The sequence below is a fragment of the Diabrotica virgifera genome, chromosome 7 (genome assembly GCF_917563875.1).
Source record: "Diabrotica virgifera virgifera chromosome 7, PGI_DIABVI_V3a".
Classification (NCBI taxonomy): domain Eukaryota; kingdom Metazoa; phylum Arthropoda; class Insecta; order Coleoptera; family Chrysomelidae; genus Diabrotica; species Diabrotica virgifera.
In genome coordinates this window covers 96334568-96361172 of record NC_065449.1, presented here as the reverse complement: position 1 = coordinate 96361172, position 26605 = coordinate 96334568, and the positions used below count along the sequence as shown (strand labels likewise).

Here is a 26605-nt window from a genome sequence, read left to right as displayed (position 1 = left end):
TTGCAAAATGTTTTGCCGGTACTTCTTGAAGACGTGTAAACATGACGTCAAATGTGGTTTCTTCACGACGGAGCCCCAGCACATTTTTCCAAAGCTGTGAAAAATCTTTTGGATACCACTTATCCTCGTCGTGGGATTGATGGAATGGACTAATTCTGTGGCCACCGTGAGTCCCGAATTCAATGTATTAGATTTTTATTTTTGGAGACATTATTTGAAATCGTTAATGTATGATAACGGACATAAAATCCAAACAGAAGCTGAATTACAGAAACGCATTTTTGGTGCTGCAAAACTATCCGACATAATTTAGTTGACTATGGCATTACTAACAACTGGATTCGTCGTATCGATGCATGGTAGCTTTTAACATTTATTATAAAAATTATTTTCAATTAGGTACAAACATTTAATTTAACTTTTAGACCACAAGTACACAGATTACTGATAGTCGGAGCATAATGTTAAAAACTAAATTAGAATAATTATTAAACGTTGTCTGTTGTATTATTTAATTTCCACTGTAAACTATGTAATTTAGTTAAAACCATTCAACACCTATAAAGCTTAATAAATACATAATACTAGTTTAGTTAAAAGATAAAGTGTTTCTTATTTAGTTTCTTATTCATAGATTTTAAGTTTTCTTGAGAAAAATGCATGTTTTTAACCGATTTTTCATCAATAACTCAAAAACTATAAGTTTTTGCAATAAAGTTAATATTACCAAAATTGAAGCTAATAAAAAATGAAATAAATCCCTCACTAGAAAAACCTTTTAGTGTTAACTAAAAGTGAGTTATAGGTAATTGAATATATATTTTTTTCGGCGAGTAAAAAAAATCTAAGTATTCAAGCTAAAATAACGGGAAAATGATGCATTTTATAACATAAACTTAAACATTTGTCAAAGTACTTAAAAATATCTATTAAATGAGCTCCCGAACATGTTGATAGCATTAAAATTTATGCACCAAAACTTTTTCAAAATTAATTTTTTTTTAATTTTTCCAAAAAATGTTGTTGTTTTTTTAATAACTCTGTTTATTTTTAAGATATCAGGTTTATCTAAAAACCGTTTGGAAGTTAATTCCAAGGGCTATTTAACCACGTTGAATTTAATCTTTTAGACCCCTCACTTTTTTTAAATAAAAGGTTAAATGGCCCCGGTTGCATGGTTTTTACAGCAAAATTGAAGATTTAAACGTTTCTATCTCGGTTATTTATTACCCTATGGAAATAGTGAAAGAGGTAAAATATTTGACACAGAATAAACTAAAATTTGGGTATTCATCATTTTTTACGTATTAGTATGATATAGTTAGACCCAAACCCAGACATCCAAAGTGAAAGTTATACTCCAACACCAAATTATTCTATATGGTCCAGATAATGTTCAGAAAAAAGTCACACCATTTTGAGCGTCAGGTTTGGGGGGGAGAGGGGGGAGAAATCTGTAAATTCGTAGTTTTTATGTTTTTCGTCAATATTTCTAAAACAATGCGGTTTAGCATGAACAACCTTCTATACAAAATTTTTCTACATTAAATTTGAAATAAAAAAGGCCCTATGCATAACCCTTCTAAAATGAACGGTTCCAAAGTTACGGAGGTAGTATAGTATAATTGGTTCAAAAAAGGCCTAACCCAGACATCCAAAGTAAAAGTTTTCCTTCAACACCAAATTGTTCTATATGGTCCACATATTGTTTAGTAAAAGGTTACACCATTTTGAGCGTCCGGTTTGGGGGGGGGGGGAGATGGGGGAGAAGTCGGTAAATTAGTAGTTTTTTTAAGTTTTTCGTCAATATTTCTAAAACTATGCTTTAGCGTAAAGAATCTTCTATAGAAAAATGTTCTACATAAAATTTAAAACAAAAAAGCTTTTACACATAATTGTTATAAAATCAACGGTTCCAGAGTTACGGAGGGTGAAAAGTGGAGGTTTTCGATACTTTTTATATTTACCGATTTATCCCCCCTCTCCCCCCCAAACCCGACGCTCAAAATGGTGTGACTTTTTTCTGAACATTATGTGGACCATATAGAACAATTTGGTGTTGGAGGAAAACTTTTACTTTGGATGTTTGGGTTAGGCCTTTTTTTGGACCAGTTATACTATTCTACCTCCGTAACTTGGGAACCATGCATTTTAGAAAGATTATGCATAGGGCCTTTTTTATTTCAAATTTAATGTAGAACAATTTTGAATAGAGGGTTGTTCATGCTTAACCTCATAGTTTTAGAAATATTGACGAAACACGTAAAAAACTACGAATTTACCGATTTCTCCCCCCTATCCCCCCAAACCCGACGCTCAAAATGGTGTGACTTTTTTCTGGACATTGTGTGGACCATATAGAACAATTTGGTGTTGAAGGATAACTTTCACTTTGGATGTCTGGGTTATGCCATCTTTTGGATCAACTATACTATACTATATATTGAGTATTTTTGGAGTTGTTATCAAAAGAATATGAAAATTACAATAATTTGAAAAATTACGATTTTTTAAATTATACCTTTTTTCAAAAATATGCATTCTAAACCGGTCAAAATTATTGAAAGCATTACTTATGCTAATGTAAAGAAGTTATTGTAAGAATTATTATAAATTTTAATTTTTGTGGAAATGGCGTATGTTTTATTTTTCACTTTTTCCTAAAAAATTCGAAAGGGTTCTTTTATTTTCATCATAACTTGCTTAATTTTGACGCTATTAACTTGTCCTGAAGCTCATTTAATAGGTATTCTGAAGTACGTTGACAAATGATTGGCAGGTATATTTTATACATTGCATCGTTTTCCCGTTATTTAAGCTTGAATACTTAGCTTTAAGTACTCGTCGAAAAAAATACACATTCAATTGCCAAAATAACTCACTTTAAATTAACATTAGTTTAGTTCTTTAAGTGAGGAATGTATTCAGTTTTTTATTGTCATCAATTTCAGTAATAATAACTATTCTGTAAAAGCTTTTAGTTTTTGTGTTATACGTGAAAAACCGATTTAAAACATGCATTTTTTACGAAAAAATAAATTCTTTGGTCTTTAATAACTCAAAAAATGTTGATTGATATTAATAACTTGATGTAACAAATTTTGCTTATAATTTGTCCCTCTATCGATTTATGGTATTATTTTTAATAAAATAATTTTCACCGCCGAGAAGGGGTTGCATCCACCCTCAGGGTAAAAGAGCAAGTTGGCATTATGTCACCTTTGTTCCTTGAGGTATCCTCTAATTACTCACCAATTTTCATGAAAATCGATGGAGGTTCAACGAAATCGGAGGTGAAAACCTTCAGTGACTCCACTGATTGTAAATGATTCGACATTTATCAATTCGTTTAAAAATATTCCATATGTCAATAGATTTCAGAAAAACAACTTTCGTTCATTATAAATTAATAAATGAAAATAGTTTCTGTCCTTGTGGGATCGTTACTCACCGGAGGGACTGCAGACATTCGAAAATAATTAGCGTCTCTTTGCAAAGACAATGACGTCGACTTTGCAAAGTAACAAGACACTTACTCAACACACACACTACACATTACTCCCCTGAGTTAGTGATAAGTTATAGTCTAGAAAATCATTATGAAATTGACTGCCCAGTTGGTTGTGAAAACCAGTGCCAATAAAACACAAAACACACACACACACACAGAAAAACATTAGAAACAAATCAATTTTCCTAAAATCGTTAATTATATTTTAGGAATTGAACCATAGTTACTTAAGTATAAGTTATAATTCATGTAAAATTTCGAGCCTTAATCCAAAACCTTAATTAATTCGGATATTCATAGCAAAAATGCCACAATATTAAAGCAAGAAATAATTATTTTGCAGGTAGGTACCTACATCTAGGGATGTCAACAAAAAACCCTAAAAATCACACCTGAAATAGTAAATAAACAAGGGGTTCCATTAGATTACATTTCCACAGTCACAGGTTCTTCTACGCCATGTTGCCAGGTCATATAAATTTATGAAAATAAAAATTCACTCATATGGAGAACAATGTAATTTTTTTTTGAACGCACTATTTCCGGAGACACCCTGTATTGAGGAAAAAGTGTCAAAGAACTGATAAAATAACATAAAAGCAGTACATGTTAAATAACTAGTTCACATAAATACATCAAACCAGGTGGATGGAGTCAAAAGGTCAAATCCTTAGACAATCATCTATTCAGAATTATACTCTGAACATTTTTCAATGTTTTAAAATTAACCTTTTATATTTCGTCCATTCAATTGATGTGTGCTCTTTTTATTGATGTGTCTATTACTGGCGAATATTGGCGATCATCATGGCAATCTTTATCTTATCTGCAGCAGCTCGGATAGCTGTACAAATGTTTTGTTGCACGAGGTTCTGATGTTTTTTAACCAGGATGTTCTTCTTCTTCATGGACCTCGCTTTCCAAATATTTTTTCTTGCAGAATGGCTTGTGAGCCAGAATTATTTCTTGCAGAATTGATTGATGTGAGCTTAGCACAAGAATTTAGTATCTCACAACTTCTTTAATTAATTAAATAAATTATTCCCTGGTGGGATTCGAATCTTGATCTTCTTCACGTCAAGGAAGAATTTTGAAAACAATATCCTTAGCAACCGATGCGAAATACTACTGAGCTATACTTGAGGCATCCATCTTTCAGATGAATTCAGATATGATGACACCAGTAGTGTTATTTACTGAGAAGATTAATATCCTGTGTACAGAATTAGAATTCCCAAAAATTAATGAGGAATTAATTTGGTTCACTGATCGATCCAAAACTGCCCATGGTAACGGGTTAGGAGTCTTTGGGCAAACATTTAATTATAACCAATTCTACAGCCTAGGTCAATGTACAACTGTGTTTCAGGTTAAAGTTTTTGCTTTGGAGATGCATTGATGAAATCCTGAATGGAGACCCCAAAGCATCAAAGAGAATCTACATTTATACAGATATCCATTCTTGCCGTAAAGAGCCAACAACGCAAAATACAAAACAAAGGCAACAAAGTGTCTTAATATAGCTTATCAATATGGGTAATGAACTAACATATTTGTTGGCAAAACAGGGAGAGACTCTCTTGGCCATGCTCAGAACCGTTACATGGCATCATTAATCTTGCATCATCAAAGATGCTGCAAGAAACGAGGTTCAGAAGTGGCTAATGTGGAATCATAAAGGTTAACGGGGAACAACTCAAGGGCAATTTTCGACAAAAAAAATAATAGATAATATTAATAAAAAACTCTCAAACAGTGAAAAAGATCATACACGAGGGATTAAAATGGTCAGCGAAATGGTGACTGGACATTGTCGTTTCAGAAAACACCTATACAAAATACTGTCATATACATCCTATGCCGTTGCAATGTGCTGAATGATCTGGAACAGGAATTTACTGGTCCACTAAGCACTGAGCCAGAAGGGATCTTAAAACTATCAATGAGGAAACTGTTGGTCTTCATTGAGTCCACCAGACTTATTGGAGTTAATGCAAAAATACAGGGTATGTTACAAAGGCCTTATGTCCAAATGCCAGAGATAAACGTGTCTCGCCTGAATTAAGAAGAAGAAGAAGAACCTATTCTTTTTCCATTTGTTGATAGGAAATACTAACAGTAACCTATTCTGAGTATTGCATTTTATAATGGAAATTAAATTTTCCACAGGTTGCTCTATGTATAGCTCTGTGGCCATACATCCTCTGTGGTGTAGAATCTCGTGAGCTTACATTTTTCTGCACAGGTCAGGTTCCCTATTTTAAGGGCTGACCTGTTTGACCAATAAGAAACGCGTACTTTTTATGTACAATAAATATTTGCCAATGCAATGGCATATGCATTTTAATATTATATTTTGTTTAAAATCCAGTATAAAATTAAATTATATTTCTGATATTGGCCGGTTTTTTTTTTATTTAGCTAATGCCTCGACAACTAATGGCCATTGGCATAGTAAATACGGTAAATTTTTACAGTTAGGTACCTAGTGTCATGTGTAGTGTGTGTGTTGAGTAAGTGTCTGGTTAATTTACAAAGTCAACGTCATTGTCTTTGCAAAGAGACGCTAATTGTATCCGAACGTCTGTGGTCCCTCCGGTGAGTACCGATCCCACAAGGACAGAAACTATTTTCATTTATTAATTTATGATAAACGAAAAATTTCTGACCCTGGTGAGATTCGAACTCACGACCTTTCGGATTTTTCGATCCATAGGTAGGCGCTCTTACCACTGAGCCACGGAGGGGGTATATTGGTCGGTTTAATTTAGGTTGACATCCTAAACAAACATTACATTTTCTTTCTTCCTTACTATCTCTTCGAGCAACGAACTCCCTGACGAATACATGGACTGCCTAAAGGCAACTCTTATTTTTTACCATCTTAGGTAAATAGCTTACTCCGATTTATTATTTTTTTTTGTAAGTAAGCTACAATGTTTTACTTAAAATATGTTTATTTGACGTTTCGATTTCAAGTTCAGAAATTGTTCTCAAAATAAAAAACATTGCAAAACAAGATGCCACAAGAAAATAGTTTCAGAAGAATACTAGCTCACTTCGAGCTTTGCACACGGACATGGAGGCTTTGTGTGATTTTTGTGAATGGAGTCAGTAATTAAAAAATCATCTGAAAAGAACTCTTTTGCTAAGCCCTTTCTTCTCTGTTCTTTACCCTCCTCTCAAGCACTCAAGACCTACCACCATCACCATCATCAAAGCAGTAAACTGAAGATCTAAACACTAGTGCCCACACATGCTACAAAAAGCACGAAGTTGGTGCCTAAATGGCATACCTCTAATACACACACCCAGAACATCCGGAACATTTCAGAATGCTATAGACAACGATTCGTCGGCTTAATTTACTCAATTTTAAAATTAATTAAACTCTATGGGCAAATTATATTTCCCTTAATACAATCAGTCTAATTTCTCAGAAATCAGATCTAACCGTTCGACTAGCTTCCACAGCCAACCACTTAACGAGCAATTAAAATTGAAAAATCCTTTTTTCTTGTTGTATTGTTCAGACCACCCGATAGATTTGTGAGTAATTGCAAACATGTCGACTGGCTGGCATCATGATGTCACGTATCAACTTAACTAAATTAACTTAATCAGAATTAATTTGCTGTTAATTTAACCGATGCTCTACGACCGACAGCGTAGGTTATATAATGTACGTACGTGTCTAATTTTAAATGGGTATGTTTTGTATCTGTGTGAGAAGGACCCACCGACATGACCATACCTTTAATTTGAGGTGACCAAAATTAAGATATGACATTATATTCTCCAGTTTAATTAATAGCCGTTAAAGTTTAAAAACGAATTGCATTGATATCGATTATTATTTACTTGAAGACGTGTAACAAAAGCTTACTCGAAAATTCTATCTGATTCAGGTACTAATAAAAAAGAGTACTAATAGTACGGGATCCGAATATAGGACGACCTGCACCCATCTAATTTCTGGATGAAACAATTTTTTTATTACATTTTATACATAGACAAACATTTCTAGCATGGGTTGCCTATCAAAATCGTGTCGTAGCTATCCTTAAGGGGGAGCCGTAGGGGTTGAAATCAATGTTTCAAGCACATTTTTTTAAAGTATGGTAGAACTATTTTATTTCTAAATTAAATAGGCATATTCAGTACAATTCATAGATTATTCAAGAAAAAATTCAAGGAAAAATATTGAAAAATAAGCCAACGGTGGCAAGTTTTTAAAGACACCTAAAAAAACAACGAATTATGCGGTGGACATCAGAACTCATCATTGGATCATGGTAAAGAAGATTCAAAAATATTTTATTAGCTTATGAGTTTCTCGAGGAAACGCTGTCGAGTTTTTTTAGTTTTATCAAATTTTCACTTTTTCATATCACTCAGAAGTCAAAGCAAGGAATTTTTTTGCAAAAAGGGTGAAAATCAACTTATTTATTATTGTTAAACAAAAAATAAGTATAAAACAAAAAATATCTTGACTGTGCTACCTCAAGGAATGTCTAAAGAAAATGTATACAAAATTTCAGGTGGGTTGGTCAAGTAGTTTTTGCATTACAATGTCTACAGGCTTTAAAAAAAGCAGTTTTGAGAAAAACGCGTTTAAAGTATTGTCAACTTTTATATTCAATTACTTATTTTTTTTTTGTCAAATCCAATATAAGTAATGTTTTCTTCGTCCAAAAGTTTAACAGCTCAGCAAGGATTTGATCTGGTCCAGGTGCTTTATTATTTTTGGCTGGCTGTATTGCTTTTCTGACTTCTGATTTCAGTATACTAGGACGTCTGTCTAACTCGTTGTCACAGGTAGAATGTATTGGTATGTGTAGCTATTTCTTGAGAAGCATCGTGAAGACGATCAGTGATGTATCTCTCCCATTCTTAGCACTGTTGTTCGTAATCACAAATTTTTCCGTCTGCGTTTTTGGGAACGTAAGCATTTTTCAATTCACTATAATTCCGGAGGAACAGTTGAGTCCACGAGTCTTTACCCGTGCGTCATCATTTAAAGCATACGAAATAAGTCGGAAATTTACTAAACGTAACACTAAGTGACAGAAAGTGGGTATTATTCCGATCACGAGTTATAGCTTAAAATTTGACGTTATCAAATAAATAAAATGTCAAATTTAAGTTTTGCTTTAAAATTTTGGTGCATAACTACAGCTGCATTTGAAGTAGCTTAATAAATAATTTTATTATCATTGATAAATAAATAAATAAACAATTTATAAAAAAATTCAATAACATATTTTCTTTTTGTCATTTTAATCACTTTGGCGGAACATTAAACACAAGCATTCCTTAACTGTGTCAACGAGGTTAACCTTGTACGTTGTCAAAATTTATCGTAAAATAACATAAACTTATCATAAAATTTCTAACTCCAATATAAAATTAGTTGTGAAAACAACTGTTTGTATACTATTAAAAACTTCAAAATGCAAAAATTCGACAAAATAACAACAAAAATTCAACAAACTGACAGCCACAAAAGTAAGCAAGTTAAAACGTCAGAAATTGTACTTAAAATATGTAAAAACATCCCCAATCGTCTTTCTTTGTACCTATCTCTTTTTTCAATGCACTGAGTCTAGATGGTTCATAAAAATAACAAGTGTTTGTACTTAATAACAGGCGGCAGCTGGGTTGCCATTAGTTTCATGCGTAGAAGAGAATGATGCTAGATAAAAAGTATGTGTTTTATCTCGCCAGGTATTAATGACGCACGGGTAAAAACTCGTGGACTCAACTGTATATTTAAGATTCTTATTAAGTAACCACGTAAATTTAAGTCTTATTTATATTATTTTTATTCCCCATAAACTGTTACAATATATCTTGTTTCAGATCGCGGGTGGCGGTGGCAGAGGTATGTTCTGCTACCATTGCCCGCCCGCACTACATCCCGGAGCACCACAGCCGAGATTGCCCACATTAGAGTATCCATTTACTTCTTCGCATCCATGTAAGTATGAAAATGACATAATACATCTACATACAGGGTTTCGAAAAAGTCTGGCAACACGTTAATTTATCGGAAACAGCTAGAACGATTTTTATGGGTTTTGGTGGGTGAGGGTCTTTTAATGCGGCCGATATTATAGTGGTAATTACATTGTTGTCAAATCTTCCGTTTTTCTGGAAATCTAATGAACTTTCTTATTTATTTTTTGCGTCTTAGAATTCTTAAGGGATACTGATTATTTTTCATATGATATTCCCTATACATAAATGACATACTTTGGGAGTTATTACTACATTTATTAAAAAATTTTAAACAATTTATAAAAATCAATTTTTTCGGTCCGGGTAGACATTATTTTAAGTTCCTTGGATCATTGTGAACAAAAAAGGTCTTTTGTAATTTTCCTCTAAAGTTAATCGTTTCCGAGTTATAAACAATTTAAAACTGAAAACAATCTAAAAATGACGATTTTCTAGGTTCAAAAACACAACTAGAAAAAAATTATTTTTGAAACTACAAAGTGCCTATATTCAAGTTCAAGCCTTATTTTATCAGTTACCGGTAAGCAATTTGATCCTGTTTCATTTTAAAATATTATTTTTTAGTTGTTAATGCAGCCCGATTGCCTGTTTTCTCATATGCGCTTCATTAATAATTAAAAAAACAATATTTTAGAATAAAACGTGCCAAAAATTCGTATAGATATCTGATAGAAGAAGGTTTGATCTTGAATTTAGGTAGTTTGTAATTTCAAAAATTATTTTTTTTTTAGTTGTGTTTTTGAATCTTGAAAATCGTAATTTTCCGTTTTTTTCAGTTTTAAATTGGTTATAACTCGAAAACGATTAACTTAAGAGAAAAATTACAAAATCCCTTTTTTTGTTCCCAATGATCCAAAGAATCTAAAATAATGTCTACCCGGGCCGAAAAAATTGAGTTTTATAAATTGTTTAAAAATTCTTTTTCAATAAATGTAGCAATAACTCCGAAATTATGGCATTTAGGTATATGGAATATCATATGAAAAATAATCAGTATCCTTAGGGATTCCAAAACTTAAAAAATATACAAGGTGTTCCATTTGAAATAAGAAAGTTAATTAGATTTCCAGAAAAACGTAATATTTGACAACAATGTAATTACCACTATAATATCGGCCGCATTAAAAGACCCTACCCACGAAAATCTATAAAAATCGTTCTAGCGGCTTCCGAGAAAATAACGTGTTGCCAGACTTTTACGCAACCCTGTAAATTTAAATAAACCTTGAAAATGCAAAAATATATTGAGTAAAGAAAATTTTTACTTTGAGTAAATTTTGTGAGGTTTAAATATCTTGTGTTGATAATTTGGGCACTTTCACAGAATACCGTTATTTACTACTTAATGAATTTTAATTATGTAATAACCAACTTCTGAATTTGTTAAAAATGTTACCTATTTAATCTTAAGACAAATTTACCCTCCTCTTCAATTTGGCAATAATACAATATATAAATGGTTTGGCTGTTGAATGGTTTGAATATTTAGTTCTACCTCTATTCGGTTGCTGACTTTCGAATTACGACCGTCACTACAAAGCTCCTTAAATAACAACACAAAAGGACACCGCACAGCCCCACACATATTTGCTGCAATAAAATTTACATGAATAGATTCGTCTCGAAATAACAATCATTTCATCTCATTGCGACAACTCTGAATTTTGATTAATAACGGCGTAAATTGATAAAAATCAAATGGGTACATACGTGAGTTAGAGTGAGAAAAGAGATTTTGTAAATCGGCAGTTCATAAATCTTTCTGCAGGTATTAAGGTCTCTTATCGTATAGATAATAAATAACAACGCACTTCCAGTGATGCACAGCAAAATAAGGGTCAGCCTAACGCTGGGTTAAGCTGTTTTAAATAGCTATTAGACTAATAGTATTTATTAATGACCGTTTTATGAACTTCAAAAATGTGATTTCCATAAACTTTAATTGTAGTTTACGTCTGTAATTATAATAATTCAGAGTTGGCGCAATGATATGAAATGATTGTAATTACGAGACGAAACTATTCATGTAAATTTTATTGAGTTTGAGTGACATTACATTTACCATAAGATGTGTATTGCATCCTTTGTCAAACTTGGTAAATACTGCATTAAACGATTACTTATCACTTATCAGTAGTATCAGTTAAAATTTTTAAATTTAATTATGTTGATAAAAGTTTTGAAAAAATTGACTCAAACGTTCAGTTTCAATTTTGAGTTCAGATTAACCACAACAATTATATGATGAGATATGGACTTCAATTACTTAGCTCCCAACTTCAATCTGTAACACTATCCTGCCTCTAGGTGCATGACAGGGGGACATTTTTTGCCTAGGAATGCTCCATTGAATGGGAATAAAATGGATACGAGAGAAAAGGAACAGGTATATATGGCATAGCGGAGGACTTAGTTGTCCACAAATACAAATACAAGATAATAGAGCAGATAGGCTACGCGTAATCTCTCACTGATCAGAAGAGGTCTCAATGTAAGGCAGCATCTGTAGAAATTATTGTTGCTATCGGTTGATTTCATATCACCTTGATACAAAGTCCCTAGGTATATCATGGCCAAATAAATGATCCATCTGATGGTATAGCACAGAGCTAATATATAGTTGACTTGCCGAAGTCCCGAGGAATTGTATGCTAGTTAATGGAACGTGTACAATAAACCAATTGGCTATAGTACTACTTATATTATAAAGAGCAAGCACACATACCCATTAACGAACACATCAGAAGAGTTCGAAATTAAAAGAGGAGTGCGACAGGGGTGTGTATTGTCACCACTACTATTCAATGCATACTCTGAAGAAATTATGAAAAGAGCTCTTGAGGGAGAAACAGCAGGAATAAAGGTAAATGGAACGCCAATTAACAACATTAGATATGTGTACGATACTATAATAATAGCAGACAACCTTAAAGACCTCCAAAAGCTAATGAACAAGATAGTTGAGTATGGAGAAGAATATGGATTATCAATAAACATCAAGAAAACTAAGTTTATGAGGATATCAAAAACCCAAAATAATGATAAAAGCCTGACAATTAAAGGTAAAACTTTAGAACAAGTAGAAAACTACAACTATCTTGGCACAATAATTAATCACACAAACGATATTACTCCAAAGAAATCAAAGTTCGAATAGAGAAAGCAAGAACAAACTTCAATAAAATGAGAAAGGTACTTTGTGCAAGAGAACTGAAATTAGACTTGAGAGTTAGGCTAGCAAGGTGTTATATTTTCTCGACTCTGCTCTAGGGGATAGAAGCATGGACACTTAACGTATCGACTACTAAAAAGTTGGAAGCGTTTGAACTGTGGGTGTATAGAAGAATCCTGAAGATATCATGGACCGAGCATATAACAAACAACGAAGTCATGAGAAGAGTCAACAAAAGACTTTAAATATTGGAAACCATCAAGACACGAAAGCTGCAGTACCTGGGGCATGTTATGCGTAATGAGAGATACAACATACTTCAGTTGATTATACAGGGGAAAATCCAGGGCAAGAGAAGTGTAGGAAGGAGACGAATCTCGTGGTTGCGTAACTTGAGGGAATGGTACGGATGCACATCAACCGAACTATTCAGAGCAGCAGCATCTAAGATCAGAATAGCCACGATGATTGCCATCCTCCGTCGCGGAGATGGTACGTGAAGAAGAAGATAGTACTACAAAAGTGGCGAAGAGAAGAAAAATCGGCCTCAAAATTATCAATTATTCCTCTTCCGAAATAGTCGGTCAGATAGCGAAGTGTTTCAGGAGGATGAAACGCATTCACTTCACTGTGAATGATATGATGAGTCGATGGTTGGCCCTGACGAGAAAGCAGAAAGTAATACATACATATAACCAGAAAGCCAGAATTCCGAAATGTAGAATATGGTTTTTATTTTTTTTCTTTTACACGATATTTTCATGAGATTCTGATATGGGAATGTTATGTGTTTACTAAATAATACACGAAGCATTGTAGTGTAGGTACACATAAATAATATGTACCTATATTCTTGACATTATTGCATTTTTATACAGTATTTTGCGGAATAGATCAATAAAAATATTTCGTATACCCAAAATGCAATAATATTTCGTCTGGAAATGTCTTAAAAGATTAAACGATGAAGAAGTGACCGCGGGTCAGAGTTGGAAACTTTCAAAGTGAATTTGCTCCAGAAACGAGATAACTTCATGTAACATAAATTTTGTTAGGATTATTGGGTTTACAAGAAGCTTACGACATGCCAAATATCCGCTAACTAAATATCATATGGTTTATGTCGTCGTCAGTTCAATTTGGAGAAAATGCTTTTAGCGTAGACGTTGGATTCTTAATAAAGCGCCTTATTTAATATATATGTATATACACATATTTTTATATATATTTATATGTCGTAACATAATATGATAGCTATGTTAAAGAATTCGAGGTGTTTAAATTTAACATCATCTCCGACGCTCTTACAGCGTCGGAGCGTCTTACTTAATTTCCAACTTCAATTTAACTTTAAAATCTAGTTTACAAGTTTAAAAACCCTTTAATTTTTACGAACTGATTATTTTGTACAAGTGTGGCTGAACATTAATGCCAACATTGATATTCAACTGTATACAGACTGCCTAGTTTTAAATTAGATACACGGCTCATAAATGGCAACACTGCTTCCCCGCGCCCACGTAATGCACTTGATTTGCGCCGATTGATTCAGTCATTCGTCAATCTACAGTGGCAATGCAACTCATTCTGATAAGCAACGTTGCCGATTTTAGCACTTCCTTCATTCGCCTACATCTAATTGGAAACTAAACGTATCACTATGGTTACTACTGTAATCAAGCTTATTCCAATATGCCGTCTTCATCCTCATCATCCAGCCTTCTGCATCCAAAGTTGAACATAGGCCTCAACTAATTTCTTCCAGTTTTGTCGATCTTGGGCTTTCTGCAACCAATTCCCAGCAATCTTTTTGACGTCGTTTGTCCATCGTGTAGGTGGTCTACCTCTACTTCTTCTGTCTTCTCTTGGTCTTCACACTGTAACTTTTTGGGTCCACCTCCCGTCCTTCATTCTGGATACATTGGCCAATTTCACTTCAGCCATGCTACTCGCTCTATGACATCTGTGACGCCTGTCCATCTTCTGATTTCTTCGTTTCTGACCCTGTCTCTGAGAGTCAATCCAAGTAGTGACCGTTCCATTCTTCTTTGGGTCACTCTAAGTTTTGTTGCTCTGGCCTGGGTTAACGATAATGTTTCGGCGCCGTAAGTCATGACTGGAATCACACATTGGTTGAACGTCTTCTTTTTCAAATAATTTGGCAAGTTGCTCTTGAAGATGTCTGATAGAGCTCCATATGCGGCCCATGCTAAGGTGATCCTTCTCTGTAGATCGGCAGTTTGATTGTCCCTGGCAATTTGGATTTCATGCCCTAAGTATTTATAGTTATGGACCAATGCTATTTCGTTGACGTCGACTTTTGGATTTTCGCTTGGTACCAGGTTTGTCATGTATTGGGTCTTTCCAAAATTTATGTTTAAACCAACTTTTTTACAGGCGGCATCTAACTCAGTAAGCATAGTTCTAATCTCTTTTAAGTTGTCTGTTATAAGAACTATGTCGTCTGCGAATCGTAGGTGGGAGAGCCTTTCACCGTCGACATTTATTCCTTTGGCGTCCCACTCCAATCAGTCCCGGATTAAGAATCATGACGCCCCTAGGCAACCCAAGCTATGAGGCCCCTTAAGAAGCCTCCTCCTTCTCCCTCCAAAACCACGGATAATCTCTCCATCTTCGAGCAGTATCTCATAGATATAAGATATAACGGTGACAGTTTTTATACGGGACAGTAAAATGACCGTTCGCCTGTTGCATTTGTACTAATTAGCGTACGATAAGTCTTAAAATCCACAGCACGATCAAAATTCACTTTTAATTTGAGATTTGGATGCGCACTGTTGCTGACGTTCAGTTTTTCCACATTTTTTGAATTTTATTTTGGTACCGTGCAGGTATTTTACTTGGCGAGACGTTACCAAAATACAATTCAAGAAATTTGGAGAAACCGAACGTCAATACCAGTAACGTCTGGCAAACTATCTAAGAGAGTCATTATTCAGCTGAACGAGGTGCTATTGTCATTGTTGAGAAATTCCATAAACAATGGATCTACCTGTTTTATAAAATTAAACCTTTGTTTATCTAATTTCACAACTCGGACAATGGCACCCCACTCAAACTATATTATAATATAAGAGAGTCAATAATATTCAGCTTAGCGGGGTGTTAGTCTCTCAAGGTGTGAAATTCTATCAACAAAGAATCTACCTGTTTTATGGAATAATCCCTTGTTTATTTAAGTACACATTTCCATCAATAGTATCCCGCTGAGCTGAATATTAATGACTCTCTTAGTTTGCTAGCACAACTATACGCATCCATATCTCAAATATAAAGTGAATTTTTGTCGTTCTCTGCACTGACACATTTAGAAACGTCGATTCGAGTTTGTTCTCATAAATAACCCAAAATTACTGTGAAGCAGAAATAAATTAAAACTTTAAAGGAATAAATTGTTTTTCTTGCAAGTCTTGGAGCTGGGCTATAAAATATTTGAACTGCCCTAGTTCATCTTCAATTTCAGAAAAAGTATCATCAGGATAGTTTTCATGTAGATTTGATGTACACTCCTTTATTTAAGTATCACCCAGTTTTGAAAAACACACACAAAACACCAAAACACTGAGTTCACGTCAAACAAAATTGATAGATACGTCTCAACCTTTAACTTTTCTCCATCCTGTAGAAATACTTCACTGCAATTAGCATCATCAAAATGTAGTTTTCTTGCTGGCTTTCGTTTATTCTCGTTGGAATATTAAGAGTATTGTACATCGCAGATCTTCTGCTCGTAGTAAGCAAAAATGATCTCTTTGGGATTTTGAGAACTCCAAAAGTGAATTTAGAAGCTGAACTGCAGTTTGAAGTCCAATCTCTTCTCTCTGTCTGTAATGGTTAACTGACAGCGTTGATTCGTTCTAAAATTTGTTGTCCAAAACTCATTCAACATGAATGTTTCTTTTTTTGACATTTATTTTAACAAAAATTTAGCCTCATGAACTGTTTTAGCTTTCTGATTAGTGCCATCAGCAAGATTATGAAGAGCAGATGTGGAAACGTTGTAACCCTTAGACAAAGCTCTTGTTGTATCAGCCCTTGTACTCCATCTAGTGCTGCTTGTTGTTTTAAGGACTATATCGCGGCAAATGGGATCGCTTAGTGGAGTTTAATTTAAGCATTTGATCATAACTTACCAAAACGGTGGGTACCTTACTTACTATTTGATCAACTTCTGCACCTAACTACACAACAACACTCATTCCCTTCCAAAGAACAAAACCAAACTAAGAAGAAATAAGAGGATAAATGATAAATTTCGCGGGAAACTACGGCGAAAGGCATGGGTAGTGGAGGAGAGGGTAGGGAGGGAAACCCTGCAGACTGACACGCAGTTACTAGTACTGTTTCTTCTACCAAATGGCTTCTACATTAGCGACTAATTCTCACAACATAGACTTTCTATGTGAACAAATTTATGCATTGTAATGTAGTTTGATACGTCCACCATCAGTTTTATGGTATTGCGTGGTATTTGAATTTCTTAACATAATATGATTTATTTTTAAGTTTTTATTTAATTATAATTATTAATTTTTCCATTTTGGGCTCTGCGAGGCCCCCTTTGGGGCCGAGGCCCCTAGGCAACTGCCTACTTTGCCTAATGGTTAATCCGGCACTGACTCCAATTGTTTGAAAGCATGTTCAAGTACTGCCGTAAAGAGTCTAATTCCTCTTTTGATTTTTATAGATTTGGTCTCTTTGTGTAGTCGGACGATCATGGTTGCATTATTGTATATGTTCGCTATCATTTTGGAGTATGGCTAATCTATACGACTTTCCTCCAATGCTCTCATTATGCTGTTAATTTCTATCGTATCAAATGCTTTGCGAAAGTCTACGAAAGCCACGACCAACGGTCCGTTGTATTCGATAGATTTTTCTATTATTCATTTTATGCAGTGTAGGTGGTCGTTAGTGCCAAAGTTTTTCCTAGAACTCGCCTGTTCTCTAGGTTGGTAAAAATACAATTTTATTTCCACTCTATTTGTTATTATTCTTGTGAATAACTTGTAGAGGTGGTCTAATAGGCTTATGGGCCGGTAATTCTCGAGGTCTGTTGGATCGCCCTTTTTGAGTAATAAGATGATAAGTGCGCTGTGCCATCTTGTAGGTGTTTCACTTTGGTGCAGACATAAGTTAAACAATTCCTTTATGTTGTTTAAAAGTCTGTCTCCTCCAATTTTTACGGCTTCTATAACGATATTGTCTTCTCCCGGAGCTTTATTTCTGTTCATTTTTCTCAATGCGTTCCTGATTTCGTATGTTGATATATCAGGTATCAATTCCGATCCTTGGTAGAGTGGATATAAGATTTATTTTACCATTCGATATTGGATTTGCAGATTGAGTCTTTGGTAACTCAGAAATTTCCTCATCTTCAAAAACTAATGGAATTTTAATGATAATAAATATTGTAATTAATTTTGTTATTAATCACAAAGTAAATAAATAAATATTTAGCTATAAATAGTATAACATTATTAGGATATATTAATTTTTATAATTTTGGTAGATAAAGTTAGTATTCAGTGACACTACTGCTTCGTAGTGTCACAAACCCTCGGTATAAAAGTAAATCGAGATAATCATTTTTTCTTTTAAAGTGATTATTAGTCACTCTTTAACATCATAATGTCCGTCTTGATCAAAATTCGTAGTTGTAGAGTGAATAGTGCGAGGGGTTTTTGTCGTGAGCAGTGGCCCCCGGGGATCAAAGACCCTTAATAGGAAATTTCAGCACCACATGCCAGGCTTGGGGTGGATTATGGGAGTTATCACATTAGTTTTGACCTCTTTCGACAACACAGATGAACAGAACAGAGACCGACAACCTGTGATTATTTTATATTATTCCATTTGTTTAAGTATTATCGAATTAGTGTTTTAGGCTTATGTAGATGGGCACATTTTAGTAGTATCGGAAAGTAACAGTTTTATCTTATAGTAAGTCTACAAAATCTATGAGTTATAAATATGTTTTTACCTCCAAAATATTTTACAGCATTTTACAAAACTGAATAACACATGAAAATTTTACTTGAAATATCAGTAAAAAGGAAAACATAAGAGCTGCCAAAGCGTAAACATAGAGAGAAAACCGTCAGACATTATAGCCTGGGAGGTAGTGTCAAATTTGACCGGAGCATCTTAGCATGGCTGTTTTTTCTTTACAAGCTTATTAACAAATGATGTGTCAGCTGGCCTAAAACCGGGGCTTTTAGGCAAAAAAAGATAAAATATGAAACTAGATGGAAAAACCCTACCACTTATATGTCAAATATTTATCCCCGTGACTTACATCCACCATGACATAGAATACCTGGCTACTGGCTTTTTTTGTTTTTAAAATTGAAATTTTGATTTGAAAAATAATTATTTTTATATTACCTCGTTTTTATTATTTATACGACACAATATAAAAAAGTCTGTATGTCTATAGAATCGTAAACTATGCATTTTATCATATTATGATGACCTTAAGCAAAGTTGTTGTACATGAACCCCTGAAGGTTCCTGAGTTCGTACGACCAATCTAAGTGTAAAGGGGGGTTGCCCCTCGGACATTCTTTTTTATTTTTTTGGACAAACTGGTTTTTCCTAAATTTATATGATGTAGAACCAAAATATAGATATAACCCTAAACAACCCTTTTTTCTAATAAACAATACTTTTTGTGGTGTCTACGTAAATAATGATTACTTAGGTTTAGGTTGGTCGTATTAACTCAGAAACCGGGTTCATGTACAACAATTTTGCTTGAGGCCATCATATTATGACCAAATGTATAGTTTACGATTCTATAAAAGACACACAGACAAACATTCATTATTATAAAGAACAGGGAAATATTTAGATTGCTATTAAAAAATGGGGGTTGGTGAAAAGTGAAAATTTAGTATGTATATTTTGGTTCTACATCATATAAAATTAAGGAAAAACAGTTTGTCGAAAAAAAATAAAAAAGAATGTAGGGGGGCAAACCCCCCTTTTCATTTAGATTGGTCGTACCAACTCCGGAACCTTCAGGGGTTCATGTACAACAAATTTGCTTAAGGTCATCATAATATGATCAAATTGCATAGTTCACGATTCTATAAAGGACAAATAGACTTTTTTATTGTGTCGTATAAATAATAAAAACGTGGTATTATCAAAAAATAAATATTTTTCAAATTAAAATGTCAATTTTAAAAACAAAAAAAACTTTCGACGGGGGGAATCGAACCCGGCTCGCCTGGGTGAAAGCCAGTAGCCAGGTATTATATGCCAAGATGGATGTAGGTAAGTCACGGATATAAATATTTGACATATAAGTTGTAACGGTTTTTTCATCTAGTTTCATATTTTATCTTTTTTTTTGCCTAAAAGCCCCGGTTTTGGGCCAGTTGACACATCATTTGTTAATAAGCTTTGAAACACCTAACTAAATAAAGGAAAAACAGCCATTCTAAAATGCTCCGGTCAAATTTGACACTACCTCCCGGGCTAATATCGTGAAGATATAAATCGTGATCGCAGAATCGAGAAGATATAAATATTCAATAATGTCAACCATAACGTATCCAGAATGGACATATCCTTCGATCACAACCCTGTTAAATTATCGATCAGGGCCGCCGCCAAGGTGTTGGCCGCCCGTGTGCTACTTAATATTTGCCGCCCCCCTTTCAACACTTTAGAGATATATACATACTAGTACCTATTTAAAGAAATGTGCAGAAGATGCATAACAATAATAATTTGTAAATAGGTAAATACTTGAACATTTAGACTAATATCCATGATCCCAGGTCCATTATAGGTGTCTCAATATCCTAATTTAAACGTCCATTTAATTAAAATAAACCGTAAATATACAACATGATACATCAAGTGAAGATTTTGGACTTTGAGGGATTTTGATACCCACGTTTATTTTACTTACTTAAAAAATATCTTGCCACACCACAATAGAACATTAGGAATTTGAATTTCCAAATTTTATTTTTAACAGATTGTGCTAGAGTTCTTGTATTCAAATCCCTTTTGTTATTATTTTGCAATTTTTCTAAAGCATTATAATATATTTCACTTATAGTCGGTTCGCTAAACTCAGATACAACTGGCTAGTGATTTGTGATTTTAGTAAGTAATTTTGCCAATTTGGTAAAATTGGCAAAAAAGTAATTACAGTTAATAATTACTAAATAGTTAGTAAAAATTGGCAAAATTGTCAAAAAACAAAAAAATTACTTACTAAAATCAGTAGCCAGTTGTGTCTGAGTTTAGCGAACCGACTATATCTGGGTTTTTAAAGGTGCGGTTGCATCTATCCCACTCTTCCATCACGTGTCCGACAATGCTTCAATGTCAACTTTGGAAGGTGCTTTAATAAAATGTTCCATCGAATATTCGAAGAAGAAAAAAAATACATATAGTTCCTGTAAAGTACTAAAAAATTCCACCAACTCAAAACTTATTTTTATTACTGCATCATTCACCGCCAGCTTTAAACTATGCGCAGAACAGAAAAAAACTATAAATGATAAGTGAAACGCATTTTAGTAGTATCAGGTAATAATAATTATTATTGTTTGGATTATTAGAGTTTAGAATTAGAATTATTTGTATCATTACTATTTAATTACTTGAATTTGTTTTCATATTAAAAAAAATATTATCATCAGTGGCCTGCTTTTGGCCGCCCCTATTGTTGGCCGCCCCTATTGTTGGCCGCCCGTGTGCGATGCACACTTTGCTCACATGGTAGCGGCCGCCCTGTTATCGATCACAGTAAAACCAAAAAATGTGATGGATAGTACTGCAAAGAGAATTATTATGAATATAAGCAGTTTAAAGAGTATAACACATATAAGCAAACGGAACATAAATAATATATAATAGTGCTTAAGAAAAGTCACAGAACACTAGAAATTTTAGTTGAGAATAAACCATAATTTTCCTACAACCTCAAATTAATCATTTAAAGAAGAAACAAAACTTTTAGTGACAGAAATTCATAAGCGTATTAGGCTATTGATTATGTTAAAAATAGAGAGCTAAAAGAAACTACAACGTTAATGGGATTTTATTGTCTCATATGGTCAATGGGCCTCTAAGTTTGAAAAAACCGCGGAGTGCTACCATTTAAATGGGTGCGTTTTTGAGAAAGGGGTGAATTACTCCCTAGGCACAGGGCGAATTAGGGTGAGTTCTATTCACTCTTGGTACAAACACTTCTACAGGAAAATTGTTCCAGGTTAAATTTACTATGGATATGTCATATCTTAAAGTCCAAAGTATTTTTTTTACAAAAATATATTCAAAAGAAAAGCAAGAAAAAAACACGAAAGAAAGCAATTTTGTTTTTTGCCCCATAACTTTTTTCCACAGCGATATAGGTATAGGCATTGCTTCAGTGAAAAATAACTACCATCCTTCCTCTTTAAAATAACGTTTGGAAGAAGTCTCTAGGATTTATAGTTTCCAAAATAGGATTTTTCAAAATTTGCCGCTCACAGAATTTTTGAGCCATTTTCCCCATTATTTCGCAAACATTGTTCTGTAACTTTTTTCTACGCATTTCTAGGTATATGCAATGGTACATTCAGTAGAAAGAGAAGTCAATTACCTTTAAAATGGTCTATTGTATAAGGCTGTACGCCTATTTTTAAACAAGTTATGCTTTTTCAAGGTTTTATACTTTTAATGATTTTTGATATTGTTTATGATTATTTTTTAAACTTCTCATTATGACTTTTTTTCTTGTACATTTAGGTGGAATTGTGGAACATTGTGGAATAAAAAAAGCTTATTTTCTTTACTTTAAAATGGTGTATTGCAAACACCTCTAGGACTATTTTTAAACAAGATATCCGTAGGATATCCAAGGGTATCCGTAATTTGAGAAAAATTTTAAAAAATTTTATTTTTTCAATTAGAAGAATATAATTGCATATTATAATATAATTTTTAATTCCAAGTAACTTTCCTTAATAACACTTTTCGATATTGTGAAATATAAAGGTACTTTACTCTTGAGCGAAATTCATATTTTTTAACATACCTCGTACACTATTGATAAAATTTTATATCTGATGATTACATCTTAGGTTTTAGACTATGCAGAGCATTTTATAAATAATAATTTTTTTCATAAAGTTAATAATAAAATGTTTTCCATATGGTTCCAACTTAGTGGGATCAATTGTATGTGTATATGCCAAGCTTTGAAAAAGCATATCTTGTTCAAAAATAGACCTAGAATTTTTTACATTACACCATTTTAAAGTAAGAAAATAGGCTTTCTTTTTTATTGGACAATGTATATACCTAAATATACAATAAAAAAAGTTATAATGAGAAATTTAAAAATAATCGTAAAATATATCAAAAATCATTAAAAGTATAAAATTTTGAAAAACCATATCTTGCTTAAAAATATTCATACAGTCTTCCACGATAGACCATTTTAACTTTTCTCCCTACTAAATGTAACATTTCATATATCTAAAGCTGCGTAAAAAATAGTTAAGAGCAATGTTTGCGAAGTAACAAGGAAAATGGCACAAAATCGCTGTGTGTGGTGAAATTTCAAAAATCATATTTTGGAAACTATAAATCATAGAGACTTTTACCAAACGTCATTTTAAAGAGGAAGGATGGAAGTTTTTTTTCTGTGAAGTAGTGCCTATACCTATATCGCCGTGGTAAAAAGTTATGGGACAAGAAACAAAAATGCTACCTTAGGTGTCTTTTTCTTGCTTTTCTTTTGAATATATTTTTGTAAAAAAAAAATATTTTTGACTTTAAAATGTAATATTTCGATAGTAAATTTAACCTAGAACATTTTTCCTGTAGAAGTGTTTGTACCAAACGTGCATAGAACTCACCCTAATTCGCCCTGTGCCTAGGGACTAATTCATCCCTTTCTCAAAAACGCACCCCACTAAATGGTAGCACTCCGCGGTTTTTTCATATCTAGAGGTCCATTGACTATATAAAACAATAAAACCCCGTTAACGTTGTAGTTCCTTTCTAAAATACGTAATCAATAGCCTATATGGAAGAACGGAGAAAATATACAGCAAAATACCTGAATAAATACACATTCAGAAAAATATTAAAAAGAAAATTCGAAAGGCTAGAGAGGTGGGTGTCCAATAACAGATGCAAGAAAAAAGGAAACCAGACTTTTTTTCTTCTTTAAGCCAGGTATGATTTCACGCATGCTTTCTTTTAGTTTTAACTCTATGGCTTTGACTGTTTTCCTGTCTTTGCTTATTAGGTCTGCTGTAAATTTTAACGAATGTTTATAATGAATAGTCTTTGTCTAGGTGAGTTCACTCCACCATTCCAGTGATTTATGAGCTACCCACTTTCTTGTAGCCATTCTTGTTACTGCCTTGGCAATGCTGCAGAAGGGTTTCGATCCAATAAATGACATTAATGATCCTTGTTTTACCGTTCAATCTGCTTTTTCATTGCTCTTATCACCCACTTATTTTGGTACTCAGGCTACAGTAAACTTGCTACGGTCTCGTAGTTTATTTAGAGCATGTACACTCGAGCTTAGATCTTCTACAGAATTGAGAGCCTCAAGCGCTGTTTGGTTGTCTGTGAAGATGACAATTGAACGGTACGTTCTTTGCTGCCTTTCTATTTCTTCTAGGCAGTGATGGATTGCTGTTATTTCAACCTGGAAAAATCGTGATATCCTTAGACTTACCGGGAAATGTATTCCGTGCTTTGTCCCTACTATACCGGGTCCAACACCCTCAGATGTTTTTGAGCCATCAGTGTGCCAAGCAGCTTCCGCCTGTATAGATATAGCTTCCTTCCAGTTTACCCTGCCTGGTAGATTAATTTTGAATTTATTGTCAACGCTAAATATCGTAGCTGTTGGATCGATGGGTTGCCCTATTACGTTATTTGCTTTTTGCGCTCTGCCTCGATTAGATTCCTATTGCCATGCCAGCTGCGCCTGGCTTATGTGTTGCTGACTATGTACTAATCTGTGCATTACTGACCTTGCTTCACCCTGTACAAAGATATGAAGTAGTGGTAGATTCTGCAGGACTTCCAACGACGGGGTAGGAGTTTTTATGATCCCCTTAACATACAGGCATGCTAGCTTTTGTGTATATTCCTTAGCAGCCTTATTGCACTCACTTGCTGCGTCTTTGTCCACCACGTCAGAGATCCATAGGTTATCATTAGTCTAATCACCCTTGTGTATTAACCATAAAACCAGGGTCATTTTGGGGTTGAGCCCGCAATTCTTACGAAACATTCTTCTGCCCGAAAACTACTATGTCTGCCCAAGGACATAGTAGTTTTCGGTGTGGTTTTCAGTATGTAAGTACCTATTACATAAAAGCCTATGATCGAAAGATATGTACCAATAGGTATTTTATTTCTCTGGCAAATGAAATCTCTGTTCATCCCAGCACCGGTGATTTCAGTAGATTTTAGTTTGTAATACTGATAATCAGATTAGATGTATCCGAGATGAAAATAATAAAATACTTTTACGTATTAAATAATAAATTACTTTTACTTTTACTAATAATAAAATTGTCAAAAGAGATGGAGAAAGTATTTTGACAGTTTATTAAATGAATCATTTGACGCACAGCCTGTGGAGTTAACGGAGACAGTAACAGCAATGGTTACCAGAATAACAGAATGGTTACAGCCACTGGGAAGTGGCTCAAGCGCTTCAAAAAATAAAGAAAGGAAAAGCAATCGGACCAGATGATATTCCTGGGGAAGTATGGAGAGCATTGGGAGAGACAGGAATAAGTTGGCTAGCAGGTCTATTTAATAGAATTATGGAAGTTGGACAAATGCCAGACGAATGGAGAAGCAGTATATTAGTACCTGTCTACAAAAACAAGGGAGACATGTAACAATGTACAAACTACAGGGCTATAAAACTACTTAGCAACACCATGAAAATATGGGAGAGAGTAATTGATAGACGGATACGTGAAGAAACCGAAATATCCGATGATCAGTTTGGCTTTATGCAGGGCAGATCAACAAAAGATGCAATTTTCATTGTAAGGCAACTGATGGAAAAATACAGGAATAAAGAGACCAACGCTCATATGGTATTCATTGATCTTGAGAAAGCATATGATGTGGTGGGCACTCAATAAGAAAGGAGTCCCTGGCGAATATGTAAAGATTGTGAGAGATATGTATGAGGGAGTAACGACTAGCGTTAGGACAGGTGTGGGAGAGATTGATAAATTTCAGGTGAAAGTAGGATTGCACCAAGGCTCGGTGTTTTATATTTATTCCCATTAGTTTTGGACCAGATAACAGCGAAACTACAGGGTAGCAGTCCATGGTGCCTAATGTATGCTGGTGATGTAGTGTTAATAGGAAATAATGAAAGAGACTTAGAACAAAAACTGGAACATTGGAGACAAGCTCTGGAGGAAGAAGGTTTAAAACTTAGTAGGACAAAAACAGAGTATTTCGAATGTTTATTTAAAGATGGAGTTACTACAAATAAAATGGTATCTTTGGATGGTGAAATGATTGTGAAAAGCAATAGTTTTAAGTACATAGGATCGGTATTACAGAATAATGGAGAAATAGATTGAGATGCATGCAGTAGAATTAGGGCTGGATAGATGAAGTGGAAAAAAGCGAGTGGTGTGTTGTGTGACCGAAAAATTCCAATGACGGGAAAATTCTATAAAACAGCCATAAGACCGGCTATGATATACGGAACTGAATGTTGGGCAGTGAAAAAGAAAGAGGAACAACGAATGTGGCGGAAATAAGAATGCTTAGATGGATGAGTGGAGTGACAAAGAAGGCTAAAAGTAGAAATGAGTATATTAGTGGAAGTTTAGGTGTGGCACTAATTGATGCCAAAATGGGAG

At 34.0% G+C, this 26605-nt stretch overlaps 1 protein-coding gene across 1 annotated transcript in view; it reads left to right on the top strand.

Annotated features, from left to right (window-relative positions):
* The window catches only part of LOC126887857 (dorsal root ganglia homeobox protein), a 405607-nt gene that overhangs the window by 77928 nt on the left and 301074 nt on the right, over positions 1 to 26605 (top strand). The window contains exon 2 of the mRNA XM_050655752.1: positions 9374 to 9491. Coding sequence (XP_050511709.1) covers positions 9398 to 9491 — 94 coding nt within the window. The 5' untranslated portion in view covers positions 9374 to 9397. The remainder of the gene's footprint in view (positions 1 to 9373; positions 9492 to 26605) is intronic.